Source organism: Puntigrus tetrazona, chromosome 8 (genome assembly GCF_018831695.1).
Source record: "Puntigrus tetrazona isolate hp1 chromosome 8, ASM1883169v1, whole genome shotgun sequence".
Taxonomy (NCBI): domain Eukaryota; kingdom Metazoa; phylum Chordata; class Actinopteri; order Cypriniformes; family Cyprinidae; genus Puntigrus; species Puntigrus tetrazona.
The window spans coordinates 10,043,727-10,059,916 of NC_056706.1; the positions used below are offsets into that span (position 1 = coordinate 10,043,727).

The window sequence follows — 16,190 nt, forward strand, 5'->3', positions numbered from 1 at the left end:
AACAGACTGAGCTAAATTAAGTTCTGACTTTTGCTTTTTATGTTTTCCGAGTTAAAGATTTATAATATTTTTCTGTGTGTGATAATAAAACTATATAATATTATTTGTTCAAGAGAGTTTTACTGCATTACTCCAAATGTCCCAAATGCTTTAATGGGTCCCTAAACCAACTGAAGGCAAAAAATATGAAGTAATTTCTGTTTTAAGCATTAGTCTGCAGCACAGCGTTCAGCGGTTACATCCCAAGAGTTGGGTGAGAAAGTAAGTTACGGTTTCTGAGAAGCCTGAAGGGAATGCAAATTTGAGTGATTTGAGCCCACACAGTTCACCTGTGTGCATAGAAACACACAGAGATGCGTACTCGCACACGTTTTCTCTCAAGCTCACACACACACACACACACACACACACACACAACTTGGCAAGCACAGAAGTCGTCTAGCGTACAAGCCAGATCAGAGAGCTTCATCACTTCGGCAGACTAAATACATTTGTTATAACTCCTTCACCAGTTCATCCGTGCCGTGTCTCCACTCTTTTTTTCTCACTCTCTCTCTCTCTTTCTTTCTATCCCTCTCTTCCTGGATTTCAGCTACAGGCCACGGTGAGTGTTTAATAAGATTATTCTGGCTTTTTTTGGCTCTGTCTGCCGAGAACCGTCTGTTCTTATCTTATCCTGAGACAAATTCACAACCTTTCAAGGTCGATCAAAATGTCAGACGTGTAACATGTGCAAATGAGGAGTGATATTAGCAAATGAATGTTCAGAAGGGGTCAAATACCGTACAGACACATAACCATTACATTAAATTAAGATATCTGACTAATTTTTAACATTTTGCTGACATGTATGTATGCATGTTATGCAACACTTTTGAGGGCTAAGTAGATGTGGCGTGTCGTAAAGCATGTTCGTAACGCGGAAAGTTAAGTGGCTTCAAAGTCTTGAAGCTGTCTACGTTTATTCATTTATTGTAATTTTAAGTGCTTCTAACAGTTGTGTCTAATTATTATCATAAATGATTGTTTAAAGAGATTTTTCATGTGTTTACGATTGCCAGCACGGATCCAAATTGTAGCCATGTGCAAAAAAAAATATTATGCAGTGGTCAGTTTCTACATTTTTATTGTGCAAATGTGTATATATTTTACATAAAATTCAGTCGGAAGTTTAACGTGTTTTTGCAAACATTAAATAGCTTCACTAGCACCTCAGAGTAGCTCAAAAGATAGCACAGAGATTAATGGAAAAAAAAAATATTGAACTGCAGAACAGGTGCAGAAGATCTGCAAAGTTGCAATTTTAATTTATGAGTATAGCACGCCATTTTCATTTTATCGAGTTTTTACATGTATTTTTGACGATTAAATAGTTCTATTATTTTAATAATTTTGCTCAACTTATGTCATAGCACAAACAGGTGACACTTCTTTTCATTTCAACCTTGATTGAAATCATTGTTTTCCGGAATTCATCATTTTACCATAAAGCTAAAGCTAGATAGTATGCACTATATGGGACACTGAATCGCAAGCAACACACAGTTTCACTGCTCTGAGTTTGGTGGCAAGAATCCAGACTGTTTCACTGCCTGAATGCCCGTGATATTTCAGTAGTCCTGTGAGACCATCTAAATATGGGCACAAAATCATGCAAAGTTGGACAAGAAAAAGAGTAATAAAAAAAACAAAAAAAAGAAAACAAAGTGAGCAGTCTTGAAAAGGCCAGGGGTCAAATAGCCTTTTACGTATTGGAAAAAGAAGGTTCTCGTTTCCATTGTAGGCTATTTTGCCTGTTTGAACAAAGTTAGTTAGTTTCCATTCAAGGCAGTTGGTTTTGGGTCTATGGATATAAACACTGTGAATATTTTAGGGCTCATTAAGTCGCATAGTTCAGATTCTTGTGTTCAGAACATGGAAAATCAGTAAAAATTCTGGAACCATTATTGGGACATTTAAGTGTACCAACTTACCTTTAAATTCATCTTCAGAATCTCAATGTACTTCTAAACAACCTTCGAAATGAGCGTATCAAGACCTTGATCTTATTTATGTCTTGAATAGCTTTCAAAGCCGCTCAATTTCAAAGCTCCTTTTATAGATTGAACAAACAGCAAACACCCATCTTAGATGGTTGCTTGCTTCTGAATGTATGATACAGTTCGTTTGCAGTGATAAAATTACCCCTATTTCAGAAGAGAAGATGCTTCAATGAGGCTCGGCCGCAATATCGTCACCCATCTTTCACACCGGAAAATAATGTTTAGACAAACAAATCATTAAATTCCATTACAATTTCCGCTTCACATTGAAGTCTATCTTGAAGATCTTTTAAGGCTGAAAATACAAATTCAAATAAGTAGACTATACTTTCCCAAAATTATTATTGTTAATTTAACCTATTTTAATATATATATATATATATATATATATATATATATATATATATATATATATATATATATATGTATGTATATATATATATATATGTATATGTATTTGTAAATACACGCATATTTAATGTTTAATAATGCAATATTTAAATGTTATCCATTTATCCAAAATTGCTTATCTTCTAGGGATAAAGACTGAAGCCTAATAGGGTTATACAAATATATGTGTGTAAAAGTGCGAAAAAATAGTTTGGTCATTATAAAAACAATAGAAGTCTATGTAAAGTCCCCATAATTCTCAAAAACAAATGTGTTTGTTAAAATAGAATTCATATGGCAAAAAATTGCAACATCACACCTACATTAAGTTACAAATATAAATGGAAAGGATCAAATTGCCTCATATGTCTCACGTTTCCCCTCAGACAGTGTACTGTCCCTCAATGTCTTTGCTGTGGCCTGTGGTGGTTTAAGTCAAGGTGTATGTGTATGTGTACATGTGTGGCTGTGGGTCTTTCTCTGTGTGTCTTCAACCGTTGTCATCCCTGTAAGTGTGGGCAGCTCTATGTCCAGGAAGCTGTGGTTTAAATCAAAGCTCCCTATCTAGGGTCTTCCACTTGTTGTCACTCCACGTGATGCCCCCTCTGGCCACGTGCCATTGCGTCTAGAAGACCCTGTCAGATCATTTGCGCAAAACGATGGAATCTGAGGCGTTGAGAAAAGCAGTAGGGATTTTTTTGTTTTGTTTTTCATGCAGTTTTCACTTTCTGGTCACTGACCTCCTACTTTCCTACACATAACTAGCATTCAGTCACTGGAAAATGTTCATCACGAGGAAGTCCGTTATAGAAGCGGGTGTCATGGTCCACGTCTTTGTGGCTTTTTGATATCTACAAGCACAGCGTTTTTAATCACCTTCTTCGTTTACTTTCAGTCCCAGGGAGTGTTTCAGAAAAGCACGAGTCTGTTGACAGGCTTAGGAACGTTCTTGAAGCATCAGCACCTGCGCAGGGTGGAGGGTTGTCATATAAGAGCTGGCGGGGGCGGGGAAGGATATGTCTGAGTTTCCTGTTGTGGTGATTCGATCCGAATGTGAGACTTTACCAGTTGCAAAGCACTAAAGCTCCAACCGCACCAACCCTTTACATGTTGTTTTATTAACTGTATATACCGCTTATTTGATCACACAGGGCCGTCAAAAGCCAAAAATGCCCACGTTTGAGATATAAAGAGGAAAACTGAGAAAAAGAGGGAGAGATGCTTTCAGACGGGAAACATCCTCCCACATCCCACATGAACAAAAAACACATGCTCGCAACAGTTTGCCCCATTTTGCTGAAGTTATCAGTCACTTCAATCTCTCACGCTCTCTCTGTTTTTTTCTCTTTCTCTCTAAACTATCATTTTCCACAGTTTGTGATCTAGTCTTCGACCACTCGTTGCCTCCATCATGTCCGACCCTGCCGCGGACCTCCCGTTCTTCTATGGCAGCATCAGTCGCTCGGAGGCCGAGGAGCACCTAAAGCTGGCCGGCATGGGAGACGGCCTCTTCCTCCTGCGCCAGTGTCTCCGCAGCCTTGGTGGCTACGTCCTGTCTCTGGTTTGGAACCTGGAGTTCTACCATTACTCCATCGAAAAACAGCTCAACGGCACATACTGCATCGCAGGTGGGAAGCCTCACTGCGGACCTGCCGAGCTCTGCGAGTACTACAGCAAAGACCCTGACGGGCTCGTGTGCACCTTGAGAAAACCCTGCCTGCGATCGGCTGAAACACAGATAAAGACGGGCGTCTTTGACAGCCTGAGGGAAAATATGCTCAGGGAATATGTGAGACAGACTTGGCACCTGGAGGTAAGAGCTTCAAAACATTTCGATTCTGATTGGTTAAAAAGCAAGGTTCTGATCAATATTCGGTAACTGTGTGGCTATGAAGTAGTTGGGTTTACTGTTCCATATCACTCTTTTTCCAACCCAAACTGGCCTTTTTCATGCTTTAATCAACATACATAATCGGGGATGTGAGAAAGTAGTTCAACGTAGCACAAAATCATTTTATAGTGATGTAAACACGAAAATTGTTCTGATGAGTTACAGTAGGTTACTTGCATTAAACCAAAAATGAAAGTTCTGCCATCATTTACTCATTTACCCTCATGTCATTCCAAACAGTTTAGTCTTTATTTTTTTCTGCGCAGCAGAAAAAATGTGAAATAGTTTCGGCTAACACTGACTTGGACAAAAAAACAAACAAACAGAAAATCATATTTAATAAGGGAAAGTAAGTCGTACAAGTTTTAGTGAGTACATGATAATATAATATTCCTTTTTTAGGTGGTTGTCCAGTTAATCATATTTAAAGTGGAAACAGTTCTTCTAACTTTATAATGAAATGGAAATGTGTACTAACAGACATTTTTTACATTTACATTTGCACAGTTTCAACAATTATTATATGTCAATTATTCTTTTTTTAATTAACCATATAATGCATCCCTTAAAGTAACATTTGCGTTGAGACGTTGGACTTGCGTGCACATTAAAGTATATTTTTTATCTGCAAATCACACCAAAGTGGCCTCTTATTCAAATGCGTTTTACACCACTTTGTTATTTCCTTTTAAAAAATATGCATTTTTAGTGTCTAAAAGTGAGGACATTTTGACATTTTCAATAAGTCGAATATTACGTTATCTTTTTAATAGGGGGAGGCCATGGAACAAGCCATTATTAGCCAGGCCCCACAGCTAGAGAAACTGATTGCCACCACAGCACATGAGAAAATGCCCTGGTTCCACGGCAAGATCCCTCGCCAGGAGGGCGAGAGACGACTGTACTCAGGATCTCAGCCTGACGGAAAGTTCCTGTGAGTGAAAAAGTGTAAAGTTTTCCTGCAGCGTTCGGGGTGGAAATGTCATGATGATGACACACGGGCCGCTTTTAGAGGCAAATCTAATGAACAATATTGTTTGTAGCAGAGATAGAGTTGGGAATTGGGGTGATGTAATGAGTAAAATGAAGGCAAAGCGGATGATTACAAAATGATGTTGGCTACAGTTGCTGAATTCGCTCATCTACTCGGCATCATGCAAATAGGACATTCAGAAAGACACACAGCAGGACCGGTCGAGATGACATATACATGTTGCTCCTATAACTCAGAAGGCATGTCGCCAGTAAACAAATTGCTGACCTGTGATCTTGTAATTTGTTTTGTTTTCCAGAGTCCGAGAGAGAGAAGAATTTGGCACGTTCGCGCTTTCGTTGACATACGGAAAAACAGTATACCATTATCAGATCTTGCACGACAAATCAGGGAAATACGCAATGCCAGAGGGAACTAAATTTGACACTGTGTGGCAGGTATGCTTCACCCATCAAAGAGTCTGTCATCTGACGTTCCACTTTATTAAGGAGTAAAAAAAGACTAAGGGGTAAAAATACCGTTCACACAATGCCGCTAGAACATAAATGTTTTTACAAAAGGAGCTTTAACATTTATGTATTTGAATTCATTCTATTTATTTTTAAAAATACGACAAGAAAAAGAGTACGCCAGGGATGTAGATGTTTAGGTTTTTTTTTTGTGCAAAAAATTATATGATATAAGTATGTTTATTTGTACATCCTTTTAGGTTTGTCACCACATAAAGTAAATAAAATAATATTAATAATATACATGTGCATATTAAGCTGTTATCTTGGGAATTAATAAAAGTCCTAATAGCTTGCCTAACTGATCGGCAAAGCAAGCAAAAACATCCCATAATACAACAATAATAATATATGACCATGTCAGAATGCATCTAGATATATAAAAACACCTACAAAGTTGCTGTGTGATTTTTGTAGTTGTCATTGATGTTTTTGTAATACCTATATTCCTATGGAGGGCAGCTGGTGGAGTATTTAAAGATGAAGCCCGATGGTCTTGTGACTGTACTGAAAGAACCATGTGTCAACCAAAGCAATGCATTACCAGGTATAAACTTTAATGTTAAAGACATTTCATATAAAAAATTTCACTTACCCAAAACTGCAAATTTCTGTATAAATTTCTGAAAATTCAAACTTGGGGCTTGACATACGATTTCATCGAAATAATTAGCTATTTGTGAGCAAAAAGACCTAAGATCATATTTTATTTCTCTTTTGTTCACTTTTAGCTCTTACGAATGCTCCGGTAAGTCTGTCTGAAAGAACAAAATATTTTTTTACAAAATATTGAATAATATTGTGCGCTTGTTCAATCGTGTCTGTTTGTGTGTTGCAGAGGAGGCTGAGAGGTAATGGATACACACCGCCCCCTATGGGTATGTTTGTATCGGTACAACATTTGAAAAGTGAAACCGTCTAACGGCAGTGATAAAAATCAACAAATATGCCTAGAAATTTACGTCTACTTGAAATATGTTTAAAACAAAAACAGTCCAAGTCTCAGAGTCTCTGTGCTGTCTTAGTGATAAATGCATAACGTTTTGGCTATCGCAGCTAAACTCTCTGGAATCGGACCACATATCTTTTGCACAAAGAACAACAAAAATAAATTGCTTGGATTTTCTGTAGAGCGGTGCAGTTTGTGGTCTTGAAGAATTTGGATTAACCACGTGTTTCTGCTGAAATTTATATGGGTTGTCACAACGCTAGTTTTCAATTTCTGAAAAAAAATAAGGCCTGTGGTTAGCATTACGTTAAGAGAACTTTCCACAAAAGTACCTCAAATGTGAATGTTTTAACAGCTTAAAACATACATGTTGCAAATGTGTTTCTGCATAAGCGCTACAGCAACCACAAGCATATATATCCCTGTTGTAAAAAAACAGCATATGCTGGTTAGGTATGTTGCTGGGATGCTGGTTTAAGCTGGTTTGTTCTGGTCCTCCAGCATATGCTGTTTTTTTTCAGCAGGGATGTTTACTTGTCATCGATAATAAATAATATTTTAAATATTAGCACTAGTTAGCACTTTTAAAAGTGAATTAGCACACTAATGATTACGTTAATGTAACATCTACTATGATGTTCCCCAGTGCCCAAGCCTTTGGGAGCTGAGCCTCCACGTCCATCTTTGCCAATGGACCATGATGCATTCACCAGTCCTTACGATGATCCAAACGAATGCAAGAAGAAGACCCTGTTCATCAAGAGAGACAAGCTCATGATCGACGAGGTGGAGCTCGGTTCAGGCAACTTCGGCTGTGTCAAAAAAGGAGTATTCAAAATGGAAAGGTGACTGCAAATGAGTGGAAGAATTTGTGTTGTAACATTTTACGCTTACTTCATAAGCACGGTCCCTTCTCTTGCGCAGCAAACAGATTGATGTGGCGATTAAAGTGTTGAAGAATGAGAATGAAAAATCAGTAAAGGATGAAATGATGCGAGAGGCCCATATTATGCATCAGCTGAGTGATCCGTTCATTGTGCGCATGATTGGACTCTGCGAGGCCGAGGCGCTCATGTTGGTGATGGAAATGGCCCCCGCCGGCCCACTCAACAAGTTTCTCTCTGGCAAGAAGTGAGTCAATTAGGATGAAAATACTTATAACTCATTCTTTTGTTTGCGTTATTAATATACAGTCGAAACGGAAGCAGCATTTAAATCGGAAAATTCCCAAGTTGATCAATATAACATTTAATTTACACTTCTTTTTTTTTTTGCTCCTTTCAGGGACCAGGTCACTACGGAAAACATCGTGATGTTGATGCATCAAGTCTCAATGGGGATGAAGTATTTAGAAGGAAGGAACTTTGTGCACAGAGACCTTGCGGCCCGTAATGTACTATTAGTTAACCAGCAATATGCCAAGATCAGTGACTTTGGTCTCTCCAAGGCGCTGGGTGCTGACGACAACTATTACAAGGTGGGGGCGCGTTGCGTTTCTCTGCACTTTAACGGGACATGTTGTAGTCTTGGAGAAATTAAATCCACTTCATACATTTATACATGTTCTACAGTATACTGCACTGTCAGATATACTTTAAGTTTGGATTAGTTCTTTGTTCCTGTTTCATAATTAATCACACGACTATTAGTGGCCCAAAAACGCAATATAATTAAATAGCCAGATGGTACTGACTGACGGTGTGATAAAAAAAGTAAAAAGCAAAAGTGTTTTGTATGTGTGTAGGCCCGGACAGGAGGTAAATGGCCTCTGAAGTGGTACGCACCCGAGTGCATTCAGTATCATAAGTTCTCTAGCAAAAGCGACGTTTGGAGCTTTGGCATTACGATGTGGGAGGCCTTCTCCTACGGAGGAAAGCCTTACAAGGTAAATATTTACACTGTCAGGGTACTTAAAACCAACTTCCGTGAGGTGCACATGCGACTTTTCATCCATTTACTTTTCCACTTGCAGAAAATGAAAGGCCCAGAGGTCATGAATTTTATCGATAGCGGTAATCGTATGGATTGTCCTGCTGGATGTCCCGAGACCATGTATGAACTGATGAAGGAGTGCTGGACATACAAGTAAATATAATCTAATAATGCACTGACAGCTAATATCAGCTACTTGTAATACCTGTCTGTTTGCTTGTGCGTGGTTGAGGGGAAACTTAGAAGTTTTGACTGACATCTGACTCTCGTCTTCTTCAGGCATGAAGAACGGCCAGGCTTTGCCAAAGTGGAGGAGAAGATGAGAACTTATTATTACTCCATTTGCAAAAAGATTCCAGACTACATGAAAACAGAGAACGGAAATCCTCCTAAGTGATCAGAAAGGCAAATCTATTATGTATTTTGAATTTAGCATTGCATTGTGGTGTGTTTTGGGTTATGAAATGTATGCAAACTTAACGGTTTATGCGCTGGGGGAAACTGACCAGAACCATTTTTGGTTTTGTACAGATTTTTTTTTCCCTTTGACCTGTGTGTTTTGAGCTAGGACAGAATGAAAACGTGTGAAGAACAGTTTCAAAACTAAGTAATTTTAATATTATGTCTATCAAACTATTGACTGAGTAATACAAGTCACCTTTTTAAATTATTGGACTGTTATTATCAGCTCTCATAATACTATTCAGGTCCTATTTACTATTTAAATGCGGCAGGAAATGATTTTCTTCCTGCAGGTGTTTCAGTTATTGACTTCAGATGGATGCATTTTCTCTGCCATCCATTAACACTTTCTAGATGAAAAGAAATGCCTACTTCAACTTCATGGTCTCAATATGTTCTCAAACATTTGTATGTATTAATTTTGTGAAACTTCACTTTTTATTAAACTTGCAATAAACTGCACATGCAATAAAATGATTCATTAAATATGAACTGGAGCTGACTGTTGCATAACCTTTCCACTTGAACATAAAAAAAACAATAGAAGGTAGATTATATAGAATTGTCAGGATCTAGAGCAAGTTGTCACAATTGTTTTAAATGTTACATTTATTCATAATTACCACATTTATCAGCAAAACATTTGATTTTAATTACTGTTTATATTTTTTGCTATTTATTATTTATTTAGAGTTTATAATTCAGCTGAAAAGCCTAGAAATAGCATAGAAAATCAGCTAGATAATAAATTACTTACATCATAACCTTACATCATGTTTTTTTTCTGGCCAAAGACTGTGTTTATTTATATTTGACTTATTATTTTATTTTATGTATTTCATTATTTGTAGTAAGAGTATTTATGTTATGGTTTTAACGTGACCCATGTGTCTATGCGTTCAAAAAAAAAAAAAAAAAAAAAGACGTTCAAAAATAAACCTAAATATTACGTTTATTAATAATATAAATATATACTTTATACTACCGTAATACAGCCCGTCAGCTAATACTTTAGTTTGGTTTGAATTTAAAAGACTGCTTTGTAACTTTTTTTTTTTGCAATAAATATCTTCGATGCATTAACTGTTTTGATGTTAGTTTGTAACCATAGCGTATCCAATACACTTCCTTCATGTTCAGTGGCAGACTGGAGAGGCTCCACTGATGTTTCAATAGAGGAAGTGTACTTTGCTCAGCAGGGAGGGGCTTGTGGTTTCCTTAGAAAGTGTGGACTTAATAATTGTTAGCGCGAAGGCCACGTTCCTTTTAACTCTATAACAATTGCAAATACAATGTAATTACAATAACCAAGAACGTTCTTGAATAAACCAACAAAATAGAGGGCGGTGTAAAAGGCGGTTCACATCAAAGCGGAACAAGAAAGGCGCTCGCTCGGTAAGTTTGCTTCAACTTCACTGTACGCTACGAAAACATTTGCGCAACAGCATCGTTATTTTGTACGTTCTGGGTATTTTGTTAGCGATTTTACAAAGGCATGTTTGTTAGTGCGCCTATATGTTTCTTTGAAAGTTGAATTTGTATGATTATCGGTCCTGGTCACGCCATTAAAAACGACATCGTCATACGGAATTAACCGCGTAGAGAGACGAGCGCCTCGCTCAACATGTTGTTTCGCTTCTGATGTATGCTACTGGCATCCATTCATTTACAAACACGTTCGTATTCACGTTTATAATATTTTTTAAAATGCAATTGAAAAGCTTTTTTAACGTATCTACACGTATGTGTATGTGTAACTTAAAAATGTAACATTTAAAACTTTTCATTTTAAAATTCATAGGCCTACTTTTGGAATAGACGTTTCTGTGTTATTAATAAATATACTGTTAATATTATAGAAGTTGGTGGAATCCCCCTGCACTGGCCTGTAAATGTCACCCGTGATGCCCAGCAGGAAACTACTCAGTAATTCCCCTAATATTCTAAACACCATATCTCTGTATACAACCTGTTCAGAGACCAGCTTTTTAATTTTGCATATATTTTATGTTGTTTGTTCAGCCGGTTAAAATGAGAAAATCTTTCTTTTTTACTGCCTAGTACGTGTGGCATTTTACCGCTTGTGTTGGAGCACAGCAGATTGGAATTAATCCTTGAGTTTGAGAAAATGCATGTGCAAGAATGAAATGTTGTTGGAAAAATCTGAAGTTATTTCAATGTCACAACCACAAGAAGATCAGAAAAATCTCGAGCACTCTTATAATGTTTTGTCGACCAGGGTTCCCATCTTTAACCTAGAAATATTAGAAAAAGCCATGTAAATTAATAACTTTAGTTAATGTTTTTATCTTTCTAAGTAAGCACTAAATAGCTAATATTGTTGTATTGTAAGTAATATGTTCTTGTCTTGTAAAATGAAATTCTCTTCCAGAAGGTCTGGGAACCCTGGAGGAGACAAGGATTGACCTACTTTTATTTTCTCTCCCTTTTTCTCATTCAGCATCCGTCCTTCCTCAATCAGCATTACTGAAAAGCCTCCACACAATATTGTCCTTGTTAAACTGTCCTTTAATTTCTCATTTCAGGCTATCAAAAGGCTCATTTTAGACACATTACACAACCATCCCATCCCCCAGCAACCATGTCCATGGCCCTAAAACAAGTCTTCAACAAGGACAGAACATTCCGGCCCAAGCGCAAGTTTGAGCCCGGAACGCAGCGCTTTGAGTTGCACAAGAAAGCACAGGCGTCCCTAAACGCCGGCCTGGACCTGAAGCAGGCGGTGCAGCTGCCACACGGCGAAGACCTCAATGACTGGGTGGCTGTTCACGTGGTGGACTTCTTTAACCGCATCAACCTCATCTACGGCACCATCAGTGACTCCTGCACAGACCAGACCTGCCCCGTTATGTCTGGCGGGCCGAAGTACGAGTACCGCTGGCAGGATGAGCAAAAGTACAAGAAGCCCACCGCTCTCTCAGCACCCAAATACATGAGCCTGCTAATGGACTGGATTGAGGTCCAGATCAACAATGAGCATATCTTCCCCACTAATGTTGGTAAGGGCCAATACGTTTGGATTTACACCAACATTTCCTTGATTTGTTTCATGTGTTTACTTGTTAAATCCGAAATCCTTTAAACACAAGAATATAGATTTTTTTTCATCTTCTAATCTTCCGATTTGACTTCACTGCAGATAAGAGATAGAGTTTGAGTTAGGTTACTTGTATTGTTCAAAATAAAGGTTTTAATGGAATCCATTGTTAATTGAAAGACCTTTTAATATTCATGGAACCTACCCATGGATTTTCAGGTTATTAAAAATATTCTTCACACTAGTGAAAAATAGTTCTTTTAATAAATGTTTTTTAGAAAGTGGTTCTTCAGTTGCGTCACTAAAAAATAATTAATTATTAGATCATCAAAGTCCTGCTTAAAATGTATTACGATAGCAAAATATAAAAGGATTATTCAAGATTCTTTTTTTCATAACTAACTTCTAGTTATAGTTGATTAAAAGGGATTTAATAAGCACACAGTATGAAATCAGTCTTTTATTAGTATGTTAGTTGTTTAATAATTTAAAACCTAGCTTAAAACCTATTGTGCTTATGTTTATAATTCTTTTAAATTAATGGCAAATTATTGGATTGTTTTGCGCAATGCAGTAACATTCAAATATTCAATAGTCATTAAAAATGTGCCTTAAATATCCAAATATAGTAGCTTTTGACTCTGCTGTATTTATTCTCCTTTTAGTTTTCAAACCTAAACCTCTGTAGCTCATCAGAATTAGCTATGCGGACATTTGAAGATACTTCTAGTATAGCGCGGATGTCTCAAAATGGCCATCATATAGGTCACCATTTAAAAAAAGTGACTTGTTCATAATTGCAGCAGAGTTTAGGATGATACACGAGCTGCTATTCAAGGTATAGGAAGTCAAACATGCAGAACACGTTGGATGGTCAAGTGTAGCGTTTGATTTGTCAGGCTTTATCTCATTATCCTCAACCTGCCATCTGACATCTGCGGTGCCGTTCAAATTGGGTCATACAATTTACAGTGGGATATAAATAGACCAAGTCTGCTCATGGAACAGATTCTTAGAATGCAACGAGACAGTCGGAGAATCTGCCGTTTATAAGGACATGGTTGTCTGCATACAGGTCAGATCGCAGGGCTCTATTTATAAACAGTGCTGAGGGAATACGATTCTGAAGTGTATAATCCATCGTAGCACGTGTCCCATATGGATGTGCCGATGAGAAAGGAGAGCTATAAAGAGTTTCCTCCCGTCCGGAGATATGAGGCACTTGTTTCCTCTGATGATATCAGCAGGCTCAACATGTCGTCTCAGTAGCTACAAATACCTTGTTTGATGTTGTTTCGTGTGTTAGGACCTGATAAGGATGTGAAGACACATCGACAAATTACTAACCCTCATGTACCCACTTGCCCTTTAACCTAGACTACCTTTCTAAAGTTTATGGTCTTAAGATTATTTTAAATGTTGTGAAATATTATTAAAATTAATGTTCTAAATATATATATTTTTTAAACCTAATGTAAAGATGTAGATTCTGTGCTCAAGGAATGTTTGTCATTATCCATGGTTCTTAATAATGTTTGTGGTTAACAACAGTATTTATTAAAAAAAAAAAATTGTAACATTATAAATGTCTATAGCGTTACTTTTTAAATAAATGTAATGTGCCCTTTAAATTAATAATAATAATAGTAAAAATTAAAAACTAACTGACCTACTTTTGTATGCTACCATAAACAAAGTGGTCTTTTGGTTCTTTTGACTGTTTCCACACTGAAACATTTATGTTATTCATTTTCATGGTTCTTTTTAGGTACGCCATTCCCTAAGACCTTCATGCAGGTAGCTAAGAAGATCTTGTCTCGTTTGTTCCGTGTCTTCGTCCACGTCTACATCCACCACTTTGACCGCGTGAGCCAGATGGGAGCAGAGGCCCACGTGAACACCTGTTACAAACATTTTTATTACTTTGTTACTGAATTCAGCCTCACGGACCACAAAGAGCTCGAACCGCTGGTAAGCCTAAGTCTAAAACGTAGCAATAGACAAAAATGATTATATGTGCATGTTCGTGTTCGACATAAATCATAGTGGTTTCCCGTAACCTAATGAGAAAAGAAAGCTAGAAACAAAGAGTGACCGATAAAGAAACAAGTGCGTGATTAGTAGCTAACAAGCCCATTTTATAATGGCTTTGCTAATTGGTAGGGCCACACTAGGATGGTATGAGTCAGCGGTTTTGATATTTCAGCCTCTATCGTTTTCTCACAGGCAGTTAATGAGGGTCTGTGCGCCTAATGCAGAAAAACCCTTCGTCTATAGACGTAGCAGTTCATTATCTTAGTAGTCACAGTTGAGTTGGTGCCGTGGGATCAGGTGTCACCCGCAGGTCCTGTTACTGACATCAGGAGCTCGTGCCTGTTTGCATAGCGTCTTTCCATCTGTAAAGTATATATAAACACAGCGAATTATATCATCTTTGTGTGTTTCATATTCTAAAACAGTGTTTCATTCCATAAGCGAATAAGAAATGGTTGTAATTTAAGAGCAGGTTGCTTTTTGTTTGAAACAAAGCTTGTGGTAGCTGACTGAACGTACGTGAAGATGGCCGTAGTTTGTGGTTTTAATGACGCAGTGTTTGTTTCCTTTAACAGAAAGAGATGACAGCACGGATGTGCCACTGAAAAAGAGAGCGGACCTTTACATTCCAGACAGATCAGAAGCATGCAGATTTACGATTTAAAAGCAGATGAAACAGAAACCAAACTTTTAAAGACTTTATTTTTATACACTTTTAAAGTACTGTAATATTCTATTTAGGGAGAGACATGTACATCTCTCTATATTCTCATGTGTAGGCATATGGAGAGTATTTTTAATAGAAATCAGTATTATCAATTATTTTTGTTTTTTCCAAATTTGTTCTGAATCATTCCTTTTGTTCTGTCCGAACTGTTATTACCTTTAGCATACAGATTATATTTGACTATTTATGTATGTCGTTGAGATATTAAAACCACTTCCTCTTGTCTGTATGTCATTGGTTCCTAGTTACTGGTCATGTTCTCGTCATCACTAATTTTAACTAAAAGCATTATAGGACACGGTACACGGTAAGACTTGGTGTCGGACTACTCTAAACATTTGAGACATCATTCAGTACATGGTAAACGTGCAAAGGTTCCTCGATCAACATCCATATTGATCCTGCAACGACACTGCAATCAACCAATCAGAATTGAGGGAAATTTTACAGGAAATGTCAATTTTAGCCTTGCAACCAGAGTTAGGTGCTTCTACACCCTTGTTACTCAACCATCATTTGCCTCAAATTTTAGGGATAAAATATGGGTAGGGATAGGGTTAGGTGTATATTTCTGGACAATAATGTTGATCCAGGAACAACTTCAATTGTTCACAGTAAGTATATCATCCCTGCCATTTTCTTTCACAACCTGGCATGCCATGTGGATTTCTTTATCTGTGTCTTAAATGAAAAAAAAAAAAAAAAACAGTTTCTCCAGCTTACTGTCTTTTCTGCTTTTGTCCGTCTTATTTTTTCAGCCTTCTAAAAGCCTTTACAATCAAATTAGGGCAAACGTGAAACTCATTTCTCTCTGTCCACTAGATGGCGATAGAAGCACAGCACAGACCTGGATGATGAAATATTACATTAGCTCGAGCTCCGATCGCTTAATTTTATTAAACTAGGTCCACAGTTTGGTTATGCAACGGGTTTTTATTTTTGGACAAGGCTCTTTTATAATCGTTCTTTCTCTATGGTTTTAACTACGACTAATCAGCCAACGTGTAATACGTTTACAGTGATCTCTGCCCCGTTGTCTACCAGCCTACACGCTGAATAAGTGCTGAGTTGCACGTTTAGAGGAAATAATATTTCAGCCCGGTTTTGTGTGGATGACGAAGTCGTTAACTGTTAATCGAGCTCCACCCTTGACTTCAACATAACCTCTCTATGTCGCAATCTTCAGTCTGCCCGCAATTCCA

At 37.5% G+C, this 16,190-nt stretch overlaps 2 protein-coding genes across 5 annotated transcripts; both read left to right on the top strand.

The window, feature by feature from the left end:
• Window positions 1–349: 349 nt before the first annotated feature.
• LOC122351119 (tyrosine-protein kinase ZAP-70) lies at window positions 350–9,661 on the top strand. 3 transcript variants are annotated; one of them, XM_043248005.1, is made up of 13 exons: window positions 350–604; window positions 3,807–4,245; window positions 5,097–5,257; window positions 5,616–5,754; window positions 6,289–6,373; window positions 6,558–6,574; window positions 6,665–6,677; window positions 7,422–7,620; window positions 7,700–7,906; window positions 8,060–8,252; window positions 8,520–8,660; window positions 8,748–8,860; window positions 8,987–9,661. In XM_043248005.1, exons 2-13 carry the CDS (start codon window positions 3,844–3,846, stop codon window positions 9,102–9,104), a joined length of 1,788 nt encoding a protein of 595 aa, XP_043103940.1. In that variant the 5' UTR covers window positions 350–604; window positions 3,807–3,843; the 3' UTR covers window positions 9,105–9,661. The 3 variants fall into 3 exon arrangements, with proteins under 3 accessions (XP_043103940.1, XP_043103938.1, XP_043103939.1); XM_043248003.1 differs by having other exon boundaries at window positions 352–604; window positions 6,665–6,704; XM_043248004.1 differs by lacking the exon at window positions 350–604 and having other exon boundaries at window positions 3,481–4,245; window positions 6,665–6,704.
• A 692-nt stretch (window positions 9,662–10,353) lies between these two features.
• mob3a (MOB kinase activator 3A) lies at window positions 10,354–15,217 on the top strand. 2 transcript variants are annotated; one of them, XM_043247829.1, is made up of 4 exons: window positions 10,356–10,564; window positions 11,716–12,189; window positions 13,996–14,198; window positions 14,837–15,217. In XM_043247829.1, the coding sequence occupies exons 2-4, from the start codon at window positions 11,772–11,774 to the stop codon at window positions 14,864–14,866; spliced, it is 651 nt and encodes a 216-aa protein (XP_043103764.1). In that variant the 5' UTR covers window positions 10,356–10,564; window positions 11,716–11,771; the 3' UTR covers window positions 14,867–15,217. The 2 variants fall into 2 exon arrangements, with proteins under 2 accessions (XP_043103763.1, XP_043103764.1); XM_043247828.1 differs by lacking the exon at window positions 14,837–15,217 and having other exon boundaries at window positions 10,354–10,564; window positions 13,996–14,784.
• Window positions 15,218–16,190: the final 973 nt, after the last annotated feature.

What these genes read in the sequence shown, in the direction of transcription:
- LOC122351119 (XM_043248003.1), top strand. Translation starts at nt 3,844, where the DNA reads ATGTCCGACCCTGCCGCGGACCTCCCGTTCTTCTATGGCAGCATCAGT. An exon ending in GACAGACTTGGCACCTGGAG is followed by an intron (nt 4,246 to 5,096) that starts GTAAGAGCTTCA and finishes TCTTTTTAATAG; the next exon opens with GGGGAGGCCATGGAACAAGC. An exon ending in CAGCCTGACGGAAAGTTCCT is followed by an intron (nt 5,258 to 5,615) that starts GTGAGTGAAAAA and finishes TTTGTTTTCCAG; the next exon opens with AGTCCGAGAGAGAGAAGAAT.
- mob3a (XM_043247828.1), top strand. Translation starts at nt 11,772, where the DNA reads ATGTCCATGGCCCTAAAACAAGTCTTCAACAAGGACAGAACATTCCGG. An exon ending in TATCTTCCCCACTAATGTTG is followed by an intron (nt 12,190 to 13,995) that starts GTAAGGGCCAAT and finishes GGTTCTTTTTAG; the next exon opens with GTACGCCATTCCCTAAGACC.